Source organism: Populus euphratica, unplaced genomic scaffold (assembly GCF_000495115.2).
Source record: "Populus euphratica unplaced genomic scaffold, PopEup_1.0 scaffold1.1, whole genome shotgun sequence".
Classification (NCBI taxonomy): Eukaryota; Viridiplantae; Streptophyta; class Magnoliopsida; order Malpighiales; family Salicaceae; genus Populus; species Populus euphratica.
Window position 1 is genome coordinate 4,718,393 of NW_011499845.1, and position 16,995 is coordinate 4,735,387.

The 16,995-nt window shown below is 34.5% G+C and overlaps 1 protein-coding gene across 2 annotated transcripts; it reads left to right on the top strand.

Annotated features, from left to right (window-relative positions):
- The first annotated feature begins 7,409 nt into the window (after positions 1 to 7,409).
- On the top strand, positions 7,410 to 13,759 carry LOC105123135 (putative phospholipid-transporting ATPase 9). Of its 2 annotated transcripts, XM_011022644.1 has the most exons (11): positions 7,410 to 7,718; positions 7,848 to 8,382; positions 9,202 to 10,649; positions 10,745 to 11,021; positions 11,104 to 11,192; positions 11,295 to 11,403; positions 11,588 to 11,797; positions 11,915 to 12,040; positions 12,149 to 12,247; positions 12,399 to 12,590; positions 12,704 to 13,759. In XM_011022644.1, exons 2-11 carry the CDS (start codon positions 7,987 to 7,989, stop codon positions 13,340 to 13,342), a joined length of 3,585 nt encoding a protein of 1,194 aa, XP_011020946.1. In that variant the 5' UTR covers positions 7,410 to 7,718; positions 7,848 to 7,986; the 3' UTR covers positions 13,343 to 13,759. The 2 variants fall into 2 exon arrangements, with proteins under 2 accessions (XP_011020946.1, XP_011020936.1); XM_011022634.1 differs by having other exon boundaries at positions 7,410 to 8,382.
- The last annotated feature ends 3,236 nt before the right edge of the window (positions 13,760 to 16,995 follow it).

The following is a 16,995-nucleotide window of genomic DNA, read 5'->3' on the forward strand; positions in this document are numbered from 1 at the left end:
GAAGTGCTGTTCCACGCCATGCATCCTGGTCAAAAGAAGATCAATTAATTTGCGACTCCTCGTGAAGCCCTAGCATCAACAACCACGTCCATTACTACACCATTGATCAGCTCACTCTCAGCATGAACACTTTCGGTAATATATATAACTTAACCGATTGATTTCTACACTCAAAGACTCGTTAATGAGGTTCAGATTAATTAATTTATTAGGTCGAAGAATATCCTGACTGATTGTATGCTAAGAACATTTATTTTGGCTCAAAATATGTCAGAACACCGTGTACAAATCATGGATTACTTTAAGTTTTTTAGAGGAGAGATTGGTTTTTAGTTGCTTCGTGCTGAATGAACTTGTTTCTTCTTGCTCGAGCCAGCTCTTCAAAGACAATATTTTACTATATATGTATATATGTTTGAATGATAAAATAAATTAATTGAAGGTTCAGGGTTATGATGGCTTGAAATCTCGGGCGTTGACATGTCCGTATGAATATTGATTGAATGTATATATAGTCCTCAAAAAAACCCTTCAGTCCTCTTTGACGTCTCCCTTGTTCCTTGGTCAGCATTGATCTATAATAATGGAACTCATAATTTACAGAAATCTGTTTTATATATACAAGCAGGGTCTGCACATGTTTATGAGCATCCATTACTCCTAGGCCTGAAATTTTTAATGATCCAGCGAATTGTTTGATGCATGTGTTTCAGGATGGCGGCCGAATTTCTTTTTATATATATATATTAGGACACTCACACATGTATGTATATATAAAAGCTGAGTATTTAACTGCTGTGGTATAAACCCCTTAACAGAGTTTTAATATTTCGTATTTTTTAAATTAACCTTGATCGTAGTGAAAGCAGGATCAGTTTTTCCTCGGCAATCTGGATTTGTGATTGGAATTTTATCTCCAAGTGTTGTCAATTACCCACGTTTTTTTTATCTATATAAATGGTGTTTGTAATTATAATAATGGTTATTTTTAAAATATTTTTTATATCAAATATTAAAACAATACAAAAACATTAAAATATTATCAAACATTTCCCACGAGATAAGCAGGACTCGTACCATAAGAAGGCAGCTTTTGGCAAAAAAATTGAGTAAGATGAGAGAATATTCTATTTGTTTTTAGATATTTATGAATAATTTTGATATGCTTATATTAAAAAACTAAAAAATATCATTTTAATATAAATTTAATTAAAAAAATAGCAGCTGCACCCATCCATGTTGAAAATTCTCAACATGCACATTTGTAACACAATTAAAATATTATGCATATCGACTGTTCTTGTTAATTTTCATTTCATAACAAAATATATATATATACAACATTTGGGTGGTCGATATTCTCAATATACATGGAAGTCCCTCGGTGCAAATATTCTGGAGTGACTGGGATACCGGCTGCACAATGGTTAGTACGGCTATGACCGAACTTTTAATCTATCTATTATAAATTCATTTTAATCCTATTTCCATCCCAGGAACCAGCTCATAAAATATCATTTATTAATTCGAAAACGTTTTTATAATGAAAACTCGTTTTCAAATAGGGCAAACACCACCATCCTGCAATAAGTAACCACGATTCAAATTCAAACTAAAACAAATTTGAAAATTCTATTTACGGAACCCATTTGTCGTTTCGAATCGCTTTCTGTAATATCTTAATCTCACCATTGAGCTTTCTCTTTTCTTTTCCCAGTGAACATGATTAGGCTGTTTTAAAATATTAAGAGTACGTTTGTCTAGAAAATATAATAATAAAAAAAACCCAGTTGAGGAAAACAAAATGTTTCTGAAAATACATCCCAAATAAACAAAAAAGCTGCCCCTCCGAACTCTTACCACTGTGCAATGGAAATGTGTCGGGCAATTTATTTCTTAAGCTCGTGGCTTCTAGACGTCAAAATAACCTCGCCTTTCATGCTTGCAAACCTACAGTTTAGTTCCTCGCATCATAGTAAACACACACCGATCCATCTTTCCCTGAACCCGGACTCTTTATTACTTGAGAGTGTATTTGAGACTATTAAAAATTATTTTTAATATTAACATATCAAAACTATTTAAAATTTTAATTTTAAATTAAAAATTAAAATTTTAAAAAACACGAATTAAACACATTTCCAAACAGTATCTGAATATTAAAGGATGGTGGGTTTACTCCAGTAAGATAAACGGTCTCCAGTAGCTAGCTGAGGGATTAGATTATGGGTTTGCAAACATGAAAGGCTATTATGGGGTTCGAAACCAAGGGCAACGTAGTTTACCCAGATATTTCCATGCCCGAAAAGTCAGATCATGCTTGTACTTCCAAAAAATAGATGGATAGATGGAGGCCGGCTGGACTGCCCGCCCTCGGCACAGCATATATTAGCATTATATACATTTGAGTTATAAATTAATAAATTGCCCATTTTATCGTGGCATTTTATATTTCCATGACTCGTCATTTTCTTTCTAGATAATCTTGACAGGTTGCCAAATGAGACGGCTGTAGAAAACCATGCCCAGAAGATACTGTTGAGCGGGATTTGTATGCAGGTTCTTACATGCCGTACAGAGCATTCTACAGACTTTAACAAGTCCATCTTCGATTGGAAGTCAAGGGTTAAGGTTGTGCTCCACGAAGAGCAGCTTTCATCGAAATTATCATCGGCATGGTCAATTTAGACGCTTAACGACTGTATCAGCAAGACGTATACAAACTTGTCCATGTGAGTCAATAATTGCATGATTTGGTGTGTTTACATGAACAATAGACTTCACCCCAGATAAATTTAATTCAAGTGATGTAAATTCAAAGCGATCAAAGAACCTGTCTGTGAATCCGTGTTGAATTTACTTGGATTTAGCCTGGAAAAAAACACTCTTTATGCAGTACAATATTCCATGAGCGACTGGCAAACTACTTTATTCGTGGCCGGACATGATTATGCAAAATGACGACATCACGAAGACACGGGAAAAAAAACGAGGAAAAGGGTGTGGATATCGCAGGAAAAAAAAAAAAGGTTTCTAGATTCACGTTGCATCAGCGATCATCTCGCCGAATAAATAATAAATATTTTTTAATTTGGATGTCTTACTGTAGATTTTAATCATAAAAATTTATTAAGTTATTTATACTAATATTTTATTTATGATTATTTTAATAACAAGATTATAGATGAAAATTGGCAGTCGAAAAAACTCATAGTAAATTCCGGTTTGGCTCATTAATAAATTGATTGATGGTTTTTTAGAAGAATTATGCATGCTAAAAAAATTACTCCCTTTAATTCATCAATAATTCCCTCAGTATTGTTTGTTGTATCACCATTAGAATAAATATGTGTGATTGTATCTGTGAGTTGCAGTAGATTTTGAAGTAATTTTTTTCTAACTATATAGAATATATCAATGGATTCAATCTGTCAATAATTTTATTAATAATAATTTAAAAATATATTTTTTTAAAAAAATATTAAATATGAATAGAAAAATAAATATTTAATATAATATTTAATTATTAATTATTTTAATGTAAAAATCAAATATTCATTATAAATTTATAATCAATTATCTAACATTTTACTAGACTAACAAACACTTAGATTCAATACATAACTAAGTTGAACGGTGTTAAGTATAGCATTTTATTAGACCCATATGCACTTGGATTCAATGTGTAGTCGAGTCTAAAATAAAGTTAATTATTTTTTATTCAATTCGGTTTTCACCTTTAAAATATTAACCAAATTAAAATTATTACTTTTAAAAATTTAAAATTAAAACCGGTTTCAAACCGACTGGTTTCGGTCCGGTTTTTATTGTTCAAAATCTTGTAAAACCGATAATCAAATCTCAAATTTTATTAATAATAATTTAAAAATATACTTTTTCAAGAAATATTAAATATGAATAGAAAAATAAATATTTAATATAATATTTAATTATTAATTATTTTAATGTAAAAATCAAATATTCATTATAAATTTATAATTAATTATCTAACATTTTACTAGACTAACAAACACTTAGGTTCGATACATAACTAAGTTGAAAGGTATTGAGTGTAGCATCTTATTAGACCCATGTGCACTTGAATTCAATGTATAGTCGAGTCTAAAATAAAATTAATCATTTTTTATTCGGTTCGATTTTCACTTGAAAAAATTAACCAAATTAAAATTATTACTTTTAAAAATTTAAAATTAAAACCGGTTTCAAACCGACTGGTTTCGGTCCGGTTTTTATTGTTCAAAATCTTGTAAAACCGATAATCAAATCTCATTTTTGTTGTTCAAGAACTTGTTCCAGTTTTCAATAAAAGTAGTAAATTCTAACACAATAAAAAAAAGCAAAACCCATAAAATATCAAGAAAAATAAAAACTGAAGATTAATCAAGATAACAAGAAAAATATACACTATAGTGAACGAGTTAGATCTAATAAGGGCTCAAATTTTGCATTTCTATCAAATATTTATGTTGTCTATATTAAAAGGTGGAGCTTTGTTGCCAAGGAGAGAAGAGATTGTGATGGAGAAATAAAATGCAGGGAGTCAAAGAAAAAAGATGAGGGGTGAGAGGCGACTGAAGTTTATAAATTTGTTGCCAGGGAGAGATGAGAATGTGATGGAGAAATAAAATGCAGGAAAACAAAGATAACAAAGAGGGGTAAGGGGCGGCTAAAGTGAATATGATGAAGAAATAAGATGTAAAAAGGCAAAGAGAAGGGTCACGGCTGCAAATGTGTGTTGTTTTAGGGTTTTGGTTGACAACTATTTATATTTTTTATTTATAGTCAGCTACGTGCTTGAAGATTCGGTTCATTCAAGTTCAATTGGCTATAGATATTTAAAATCAAAAACGAACTAAATCAAACTAGAAATTTGTTTGAGTTTTCTAATTGGTTAGGTTTTATTTTGTTTGATTTTTTTATTAAATTTTTTATTTTTTTAATCTAATTAATTTTTTAGATTTTTTTACTCATCCTAAATCTAAAAATATTAAATTTGGTAAAATATCGGTATATATACTTGTGTTGAGTGTTTAGGTGAGCAGCATCAGATACAGTAAAATATTGAATTTATAAACACTCACCCGTAAGTGAACTTAAAAAAAATAAATTTAAAAATAAACAAGAATCATGTTAATATGCCATGTATGAAATGATGGGCTAGCAGTATTCACTTTTTTTTACTATGGGTTTCTTAAACAAATGAATTGTTCCTTTTTATTTTCAATAACACAATAACCTTTAGTCGTTGTAGTTGGTGGTCACTTCATGATCTGTTTTCAACTATAGAATCCCCACTAGCATCCCTTTTTTTTTTTTTTAAATTTACAGGTAACAGAGATAAATAAAATACCGGCAAAAATTCAGAACGGTATTGGGGAAATAAACCAAATCATATAGTAAAAATAAATAAATTCATGGCAACAATTCCTCAGTAAAAATAACCATGGCAACTGATTTGGAATTTTTTTCTTATCTTTTTTTCACGCCTGCTTTTGTCGCCACCATGACGCTGCCAGCAGCAGCCCAACAAGACCGTGGCCAAAAACAACAAAATAAACATCAAACAAGTACACAATTAATTATAAACATATGCTGGAGAGTGAAATAAGTATTTTTAAAATTTATTTTTATATTAATACATTAAAATGATTAAAATATTTAAAATAACAATTTAAAATTAAAAAGATTGAAATATTTTAAAATTTAAGTTGGATTGAAATGCTAAATAACACCTTAACTTCATTAAAAAACCGTCCCTGTTTGATTATTATTATTTTTCTGATGTGATATGTTTTCATTTCCTCTCGTATTAGACATATAACCAAAATTCATCTGAAGATCTCGTTTTCGATTTTCTTTTTTTGTTCTTTTCTTTCTTCTTTGTTTCACTCCCATTATTTCATAAGATGAATATGGTTAGAAAGTTAATTTGGCTGAATCATGAATTAATAAGAGCCTGAAAGTCTTGAAAATAATCATTAAGTTTATATTTTTTAGATTCAAAAGAGTAGGAGAATAAGAAGATGATAGAGGCTGGTAATTTAGATTTTTTAAAATTGATTGGTACTGGATTTTTTTTTGAAATAGGTTTGAAAAGGTTTTTTGTATTTGAATAATTGTCTCTCGTAGAGATTTTTTTTTTCTAATATAGTGGTTAGAGAATTATTATGCCAACTCCCATCAAATAAAACTATCGAGTATTGAATTGAATAATGTAAAATCTTTTTTTTTATATTATTATTATTATTTGGTGCGAGTCGCGTCAACTTGCATATGAAACATGGAGTATTGAATTGAAATATGTAAAGGGAGGAGGGAGGGAAAAGGGGCAAAAATGCCAAATCGGTAAGAACATGCTTCACGGAAACCGCTATTCTCAGCACTCGCTCGCCGTCGCCTCCCCCGTTCAAGATGCCATTATTAATCTTACACTAACATGTAAAGCTTCCCTTCTAGAATTCATCGAGTCAGCGCGAGGATTTACCACGAATTTTAAAATCCATGGTCTTCTACAGCTAAAGCCAGAAAAAATAAAAAATAAAAAACAAATCCCCAGGTCTTCAAATCTCAGAGCCACTAGCCCTATCATTTATTATATTCTTTAACGGTTTGTCACTCTCCGGCACTTAATTTCCAAGCTGAGCATTTTGACTAAGTTCATTCATCTAGAAGGAGGCCTAATGCGCGTTTCTTACATAATAAAAAGGATTATTATTTTTTTAAAAGTTAAACAAGGGTGGTGGATGCTAAATCTTTCAAAAAAGTTTTATTTAAACTATTTATATTTTTGAAGTATTAACAAATTATTATTTAAAAAAAAAACCCTTAGATGCTGGAGAAAAAGAAAATAACACCAGAATCTCAAAACTGTTTTTGACAATACCTTTTGATTGTATTTGAAAGTGATTTGTAATTTTTTTAAAAATAATTTTAATTTCATAACACCAGAATTATTATAAGGCAAAGAAATAAAAAATTAATATATTAACACTTTTGCTTGTTTAGAAACTTAGTAGAAATTGATTTTTAAAGTGCATTAAAAAATCTAACATACTGTCAAGTATACATTTATTTTTCTGTATTAATATTGTTTTTGATATTATTATGTAGGGAGTCTTTTAAAATTATTTTTTATTTAAAAATATATCAAAATCATCAAAATTATTAAAAAATATTATTTTAATATATATAGAAAAAAAACATAATTTTCGAACACACTTTAAATGAAAGTAAATGAACGACAATCAATCGAAGCAACTGGGTAACAAAACAATTAATGTTAAGAAAAGGCACAGACAATTGAATGAGAAAAAAACGAAAAGTCAAAAAAGAAAAAAAGAAAAAAAAAAGGGAGGGCATCCAATTGAATCAAAGTCTACGTTCAAAGCGTCCAGGATGCGCCATCTCTCATCTCCTGCTTCTTGTTGCTTTCCCTTTTCCAAGAAAAAAGAAGAAGAAAACAATCCAATGCAATATTTTTTTTTTAATAAATACTAATTCAATGTAAGACCACCACCATCCACCTCGACCATTTTTTCTCCTTCTATATTAAAGAGAGTAGTTTGTTTTAGGACGCACTCAATCTGATATACCTCTGTGTCCTTCAAAACAAACTACTCTTGTACTGTCTTTCCTTTGTGGTGTTCTTAAAGGGTGGAGATCACGTCCAAGAATCCATATGATCATAGCTTTTAAAGGTGTCTCTACTTTTTTCCAATCCTCTGTTGTTAGCCGCGTCAATCTCTCAAAGTTCCTTGCCTTTTCTTTCTTTTCTTGTTCAATTTTCATCTTTGCGTTATTGGGTTATTGAATTTTTGAGCTTTCAGGCTTGAACTCCAACTGGGATTTTGACTTTGGTGTGATTTCTGCTTCTGGGTATTCCAGTTTTCATTCAAAGGAGCGGCATTTTTAGCAATCCTAACTATAGAACCAAAAAGTTTTGTTCTTTGTTAGAGGAGGAGAGAAATGGCTGGTGGTGGGAAAAGGAAGAGGTTGAGATTGAGCAAACTGTACTCGTTTGCATGTGGAAAGACATCTTTAAAGGGTGATCAGTCCCAGATGGGGGCACCTGGGTTTTCCAGGGTAGTTCACTGCAATGAACCAGACTGTTTTGAGGCCAAGATTAGAAGATATAGTGGCAACTATGTTAGTACTACAAAGTACAATGTTGCTACTTTCTTGCCCAAATCATTGTTTGAGCAGTTCAGAAGAGTGGCTAACTTCTATTTCTTGGTTGTGGGTATCCTGGCCTTCACTCCTCTTGCACCTTACACAGCTGTCAGTGCTATCTTCCCCCTTATTGTTGTTGTTGGAGCTACCATGGTTAAAGAAGGTATTGAAGATTGGAAGAGAGCTCAGCAGGTATGATTTTTATATTTCATCTGTTTTCTACGTTTGATATGTTTATTGATTATGGTTTGATGTTTTCCAGTAATGTCTTCTTGACTTGTTCTCATAGAGAGAAGTTTCAGATTACTGTACTGATTGAATGGTATTTGTATGATTTGATGATGAAATCTCGGGGTAATTTTGATACTGCTACTGGAAATTTTCATTTGTTTCAAATTACTGTACTGGTTGAATGGTGTTTGTATGATTTGATGATGAAATTTTGGGATAATTTTGATACTTCATTTGGAATTTTTCATTTTATTTGCTTGACATATCTGGGAAATCTTTTGCATAGAAGTTTAATAAGGCTTTAGATGACAGTGATAAACTAAATGAAAGTTTTGACATGTTACTGACAAAGTCTTTAGAGAGCAAAAAAAAACCTTTCTTTTTCAAAAAATTAAGAATTGGAGATAGTTGATCAATTATATCTTCAATATGTCTGGGGAAAGATAGACCGGAACTTGAGCTCATTTTTAAAGATTCATGTCATCTTTTCCCAGACTTTGTATAACTTGTAAAAGTAGTGAAACATCACATACAGGATGAGCCTTCTGCTCTCTCACAGGGTAATTTGTGCTACACTGATTAGCATCGAAACTCCTGTTCCCAAATAGCAGTCCTGTTTATATTGTATATGTTTTACCTGCAACTTTTTAAATGCTTCCATGTTATCATGCATGTTATTAGAGATGTCTAAATCGAAAATGATAATTATGCCGATCATCCATCTTCTATTGAAATTTCTCATATCTGATCTATACTTTTGGTCTCGGAATGCCTTCTCAGGATATTGAGATGAACAGTAGAAAAACTAGACTGCACCAGGGTGATGGTACTTTCAAATCCACTGGATGGAAAAATCTGAGGGTGGGAGATATAGTGAAGGTGAAGAAGGATGAATACTTCCCAGCAGATCTCCTCTTGCTTTCATCAACTTATGATGATGGAATCTGCTATGTTGAGACCATGAATCTAGATGGAGAGACAAATTTGAAACTGAAACAGGCATTGGAGTCAACTGCATTCATGCACGAGGACTCTTACTATCGGGATTTCAAGGCCCTTATCAAATGTGAGGATCCAAATACAAATTTGTACTCATTCGTTGGAACTCTGGACTTTGAACAGAACCTGTATCCCCTGTCCCCTCAACGGCTTCTCCTCAGAGACTCAAAACTCAGAAATACGGAGTATATATATGGGGCAGTTATCTTCACTGGACATGACACAAAGGTCATGCAAAATTCTACAGCTCCCCCTTCAAAGAGAAGCAAATTTGAGAAGCAGATGGATAAAATTGTTTACTTCTTATTCTTTGTTCTATTTATGATGGCATTTATTGGATCTCTAGTTTTTGGAGTTGCAACTGACAATGACTTGGATGGACAGAGGATGAAAAGGTGGTATCTCAAACCAGATGAGTCTACTGTTTACTTTGACCCTAAAAGAGTGGTCCTGGCATCAATTTGTCACTTTCTGACTGCTCTCATGTTGTACAATTACTTCATCCCAATCTCCTTGTACGTGTCAATAGAAGTCGTCAAAGTTTTTCAGAGCAGTTTCATCAACAACGATATCAATTTGTACTATGAGCCATCTGACAGGCCAGCACATTCTCGCACCTCAAATTTGAATGAGGAACTTGGGCAAGTGGACACGATACTTTCTGACAAGACCGGAACATTGACCTGCAATTCCATGGAGTTCATCAAGTGTTCTGTCGCAGGGACTGCTTATGGCCATGGGGTTACAGAGGCTGAATTGGGAATGGCTATGAGAGAGGGTGAAAGCGTGAATGGTTGGGATCAGAGCAAGGATTCTTCCAGTACAAAACCACATGTTAAAGGCTTTAATTTTAAAGATGAAAGGATTATGGATGGGAAGTGGGTCCATGAACCCCAAGCTCACATCATTGAAAAATTCTTCCGCTTGTTGGCAATCTGTCACACTGCCATACCTGATGTGGATGAAGAAACAGGGAAGATTTCATACGAAGCTGAATCACCAGATGAGGCAGCATTTGTGATTGCTGCAAGGGAAATTGGTTTTGAATTCTACAAAAGGACACAAACAAGCGTTGCAGTGCGTGAGTACAATCCAGAGACTGGTAGGAAAGTTGAAAGGGTGTATACAGTTTTGAATGTTTTGGAGTTTAACAGTGCAAGAAAGCGAATGTCTGTGATAGTAAGAAATGAGGAGGGAAAATTACTATTACTTAGTAAAGGAGCTGACAGGTTTGTGATCAACTACCTTGAAACCCTTCACACTGGCAAATTCCTTATCTTTTAATCTATTGCTTATTAATTAAATTAACCTTTATCCTATGCAGCGTCATGTTTGAAAGGCTTGCTAAGAGTGGTAGGAAGTTTGAAGAGGAAACCAGGAATCACGTGAATGACTATGCTGATTCTGGCCTGAGGACCCTCATACTTGCCTATCGTGAACTTGATGAAGAAGAATACAGAATTTTTAACCAGAAATTCACCGAGGCTAAGAATTCAGTTAATGCAGATCGAGAATCATTGATTGATGAAGTGGCAGAGAAGGTTGAGAGGAATCTAATTCTTCTTGGTGCAACTGCTGTCGAGGACAAACTCCAAGAAGGGGTGAGTAAGAAAACCTAAAATGTTTTGAAATAAACTAGCCTCTTTAGAGATTTTGAATTTATTTTTCTATTGTACCCATTAGGTTCCTGCCTGCATAGACAAACTTGCTCAAGCTGGAATTAAGATGTGGGTTTTGACTGGAGACAAAATGGAGACTGCCATCAATATTGGGTATGTTATTTTGAAACAGGTGTTTGTATTGATGCTTTTAAGATGGACTTTACAGTTTGTATCATACGTGGAGGTGTCTGACTTCAAAATTTGAATATGCAGCTTCTCCTGTTGTTTGCTTAGACAAGGAATGAAGCAGATTATAATCAATTTGGAGAATCCAGAGATCCTGTCATTGGAAAAAACAGGAAACAAGGATGCCATTGCTAAGGTAAAGACTGCTTTAATTCATCATGGATTTCAATCCACTTCAGATTACTTACTTGTGATAGGGATTTATTTTCCTTCTCTGGGTGTCATCTTGGTGGGAAAAAGGGGATGTTGAAGTTGAAGATGCACCTTGAATTATTATGAATCTATATGTGATATTGATGGGATACATGTTCATTTTCCAGGCATCAAGGGAAAATGTTCTTCGTCAAATAAATGATGGAAAGGCTCTGCTTACTGGACCAAGTGGAACCGCTGAGATATTTGCATTGATAATTGATGGAAAATCACTTGCGTACGCATTGGACGATGATATGAAGCATTTGTTTCTAGATCTTGCTATGAGCTGTGCTTCTGTGATTTGTTGCCGTTCATCACCAAAACAGAAAGCACTGGTGGGTTATCATTCTTTCAGTAGTTTTTCTCTTCTGTAGGCGCATGTGTTATTAGATATTGAAGACCTTCTATATACTTTTCTTGAAGGAATAATTGTTTTAAATGGTAAAATACAGGTTACGAGACTAGTCAAAATTGGAACCAGGAAAACAACATTAGCAATTGGTGATGGTGCCAATGACGTGGGTATGCTTCAAGAAGCAGATATTGGAGTTGGAATCAGTGGTGTTGAAGGCATGCAGGTCCTCTCCGCAGAAAAGCTTACATCCATTTTAATTGTTATAAATATTTCTCTACCTGCTTGTAATTTACTGACTTTTAACCCTATTTTATGGCTGTTTTCAACTCAGGCTGCCATGGCAAGTGATGTCGCAATTGCTCAGTTTCGGTATTTGGAGCGTTTGCTACTCGTACATGGGCACTGGTGTTACAGGAGACTCTCATCAATGGTAAGGCCATTTGTACATTTGGAATTGGACATGGCTGAACATTTTCAGTAGTGGTCTTATTTGAACTTTAATGATTACTGGTGCATGTCGCATGCGATCAGTTGTTTATTCCTTTTCATGATTATCACTGATTTTTTTTTTCCATACTCAGATATGCTACTTCTTCTACAAGAACATTGCCTTTGGTTTCTCCATCTGGCTATATGAGGCTTATACATCATTTTCTGCACAGTCTGTATACAGTGATTGGTTTTTGTCATTTTATAATGTCTTCTTCACGGCTCTTCCAGTTGCTGCTTTGGGTATCTTTGAACAAGATGTATCTGCTGCAAGCTGTCTCAAGGTATCTCGCTCACTTACTTTGCAGACTCATTTATGGTCATTAAATGGTTAGTAAAGTAGAAGTAAACATCTTGGTCAAATTTTGGTCATTTTTTGACTTCTTTCATATTTCAGTATCCTCTACTATACCAAGAAGGTGTGAAAAATCTCCTCTTTGGCTGGCGCCGAGTACTTCATTGGCTGGGTAATGGGTTCTACACTGCAATAGTCGTTTTCTTCTTCTGCACAACTGCACTGCAGCACCAAGCCTTCAACCCTGATGGAAAAACTGTTGGGATGGATGTTTTAGGAGGAACCATGTATACTTGCATCGTGTGGGCTGTGAACTTGCAGATGGCATTGACTGTTTGTTACTTCACCAAAATACAGCGTGGCCTAATTATATATTGTCTTTGTATGTTGTACATTTTCTTCTTGGCATTTGGGTCCCTGTCTCCGTCAATGTCTACAACTGCCTACAAACTCTTTACAGAAGCCCTTGCCCCGGCTGCTTCTTACTGGTTTACAATCATATTTGTGATAATCGCAGCACTGTTGCCCTTCTATGCATATTCAGCAATTGAAACAAGGTTCTTTCCCATGTACCACCAGATGATACAAAGGTTAGAGAGTGGGAAACACGAAGATGATCCTGAGTACTGTGATATGATGCGACAAAGGTTATTGCGGCCACCAACATCAGTAGGTTTCTCAGCACGCTTGGCAGCACGAGCGAATAAGTTAAGACGCAAGAATAAGAATCAGCCACAATAATAGCTGATTATTCTTGGAGGGTATCTGTCAATGTTTCTGGGTTGTGGTTGTCTGCTCAAAATCCGAGTCCCCGCAGTCTATGACTTCTGAGGCTTCTACTTGACCTGAAGGCTTGCCCTGCAAATTAGGAATTTTTGGTGACTTTTTTTCTGGAAGCATCTTTCAGCTGTACCATACGTGGAACAGGAAAATTATGCCAAAAGGAATTTAAATTTTGTTTGTTGTACTTCTTAAAAGAAATATAATGTTTATACCGACTTGTATTATTTTACAATGTATGTAGGAAACAAGGGAATTCGTAGTAGATCTGGATTGCATTGCTGTTTATAAGAATAAACTTTCTTTGTTATTGTAATTTGTAGCTCTATTCAGTTCATTATTTGTTGGTGCTTCTTAATAAACATGGATTCTTTTTAATTGACTACAACTCATGGAGTAGGTTTTTATTTTCCCGTCTCTGTTTCTCTGGGCTTGGTAAATTTGTTGAATCTCATGAAGCACACAGCGGACGTCTTGCTTTTAATTGCAGTCAGAAAGTTAAAACAGCAGGCGGCCAAACACCCTCTTATTCTGGCTTGAACATTTGCAATAATCAGTGATCGGGGCTTGAAATTCTCGGAAATATTGCCATTTCTCTTCTCCATCTTGGTGCTCTTGGTTATAATGTTGTTTCCCTGGTAAAAAAATATGGCAATAAAATTGCCTGTTCTTTCTCCAAGAAACACCACTGCGGGAGCGGAGCTTGTAAATGAACTTTCTTGTCTCCCTGGTTTGATTTCAAAGCTAGGAGAACAAAAGCTTTGGCCCTAGTATCAGTGGTTCAGGTTTGAGTTTTAAATGAGTCAATTTGTTCCATATTATGTTTTCTTTATCAATTTATACCGTCACTGTAGATTCTCTTTCCATCTCTCGCATTTGGTTAGCATTTTGTATTCAACTCTTAAGAGCCCGTTCAGTCAATTTCTGCAGAATGCAGGGATCATCAGAACAGAAAATCGATTAACGGGCATAATTTACATCATACAGTTGCTTCGTTACTGAAAAAATATACAAAACCAGGATCGAGTGGCTTCTGTGGATGTAAGTTATACGGATAAATGCATGCCATCGGCCATCATCAGTATGTGCATGAAACCGACATCAATATCCAAAAAAAAGGAGAAAAAATAAAACACCGTGCCTTTTTTTTTTCACGATAAATGAAGATTTAATTTATCCAAAAAGAGACAAGTAGGAGTTCATCCTACTACAAAGTTTAGGCCATCAGCATGCTGCACGTACATCTTTTATATCAACTAGCTATAACAACATCCACTGATTACAAATACAAGAAAAACTAGGATTCAGATGAGCTTCCTCAAGTATCTCTGCCTTGTATAGTTCCCCAAAGCACCTTATCCTCAGACAAATGATCAGGATATATAGCACCCACATATAGCCATTTGCAGTCTAAGCAAAGCTTCAGAAAGGAAACTAGGCCATACCCAATTGCCATCTCTCAAGACCGCTAACAACTTAGCATTAAACAGAATTCCAGATTCGAACAGTATCCTCTATCCATAGGATTTAACAAACACACCATCTGGATGCCACCACAGTTGAGTAGTTTTTCCATCTCCCACAATGTAGTGAATTTGATCCCAAACAAACTTTCTAAACTTGAGAAGCCTTTTCCAATACCAGGTGGAGTCCCCTGTTATTTTCATACTCCAAAAGCTTCTCCCTTTCAATCTAGTAACAGTCACCCGCGCTACCCATAGAGATCCTGCCTTCATAAACAAATCCAAATACATCTAAAAATGAAGGCAACATTCCATTCTTTGATCTTTTTTACCCCCAATTCACCCTCGTGCTTGGGCAACGTAACTTTGCTCCAAGCAACTTTAGCTCCTCTGGCAGGCCCCTCTTTGACCTTCCATAAAAAAGCATTACGCTGCTGCTCTGTAACCTTCATTACTCATGCTGGCAACAACACGGATAGTTCTGAATGCTAAAGATGACAGATGATATTAACTGTAATCTTCCAGCAAATGAAAGATTTTTTTTGCCCATTTCTGAAGTCTTGAAGATATTCTGTCTAGTCAAGGCTTGCAATCTGTATAAGCCAGCTTTTTCGTAATTAACGGAACAGCCCAAATATTTTACAGGCAGTTTACCAATCTTGAACCCAGTAACAACCAGCAATGAGATATAGAAGCATCTACCTCAGCACAGAAAATTTGCCCTTCAAAGGATTGCGCTTTAATCTAGATAACCAATAGAATTGATGAAGGATGTCAGCAACTTTTCCGAGAGAATTCACTGTTCCTGTTGTAAAGATCATTAAATCATATGCAAAACACATATAAGTAAGATTGATCTTTTTACATTTGGGATGGTTAGACAGTTGGCCTCCCATAACTGATCTATTTAGTAGGCAAGATAGAATCTCCATGGCAAATACTAACAAGTACGGAGATAATGGATCTCCTTGCCTCAATCCTTGACTGCCAGAAAAAATATCCGTGCAAGCTTCCATTAACCACAATACAGAAAGATGGAGTTGTAACACAGCCTTGATCCGAGCAATGAATTTAGCAGGGATATTAATAGCTTCTAAGAAATTAAACAGAAAATCCCAACGTACGGAGTCAAAAGCTTTCATCAAGTCCACTTTGGGAGCACAACTGGGAGGCATATTTTTCCTAAGATAGGCTTTCACCACTTCCTGAGCAATCAATATGTTATCTCCTATTCTCCTGCCATATATAAATGCAGACTGGTTTAAACTAAAAAGATAAGGAAGGAAAACTCTTAGCCTATTGGCTAGTATCTTAGCGATGCATTTATATAAAACTGTGCAGCAAGATATAGGCCTTTTTGGCACAAGAGTAATAACTGTGGAATTTACTGCTTTAAGCAACTTTCTTTGTTGAAAGATATTAGATACAGCTGCAACAACGTCTTCACCGACAATATTCCAAGATTTCTTAAATAAATCAGCTGAGAATCCATCAGGGCCAGGTGCCTCGTTACTTTTTAGAGAAAACTTGACTTTCTTAAATTCAGGAGTAACATCAGCAATCATATATTGCTTCAAATGATAAGAAAGCCTCTTATTCAAGATGCATTAAAAAAAAGCCACCCTTTCACCGGAAACTGCATTATCCATATCACCCAGCAACTTTTGATAAAAACCAATTATCTCCACTTGAATTTCTAGAAGAGAAGATAATCCAGATCCATAAGAAGCATATAGAAGTGAGATATCGTTCTCTTATCCAACATGGATTTTTTAAAAAAAAACATCGTACATTGCCATAACCATAGTTCTATTTTCAGTTGTAGAGTTTGTATCCCATGGTCTTATTCATAGCAATCCATTTACAGACTAACAACTACCCTTTTGCCCGTGGATCATTGGATCCAGTTTCGTGCGTTCAGAGGCCGAATTCTTTCTCAATTGCGGACCCTGGACCTCGAATGATATCGCATCCGGTTTCCATACTTTCATGGATTGGTGATGCCGCCAGTAATGTCATGTGTAGCAGAAAAATTGGTGAAGAAAATCTTGGAAACTAGTAGATAAAATGTTATTTTCATTTTATTTCGTTTTGTAAATAATACCAACCACTACAATAAATATAACATTATACAATCTATAAGTTGTGTTA

What these genes read in the sequence shown, in the direction of transcription:
- LOC105123135 (XM_011022634.1), top strand. Translation starts at nt 7,987, where the DNA reads ATGGCTGGTGGTGGGAAAAGGAAGAGGTTGAGATTGAGCAAACTGTAC. An exon ending in CACCAAAACAGAAAGCACTG is followed by an intron (nt 11,798 to 11,914) that starts GTGGGTTATCAT and finishes GGTAAAATACAG; the next exon opens with GTTACGAGACTAGTCAAAAT. An exon ending in ACAGGAGACTCTCATCAATG is followed by an intron (nt 12,248 to 12,398) that starts GTAAGGCCATTT and finishes TTCCATACTCAG; the next exon opens with ATATGCTACTTCTTCTACAA.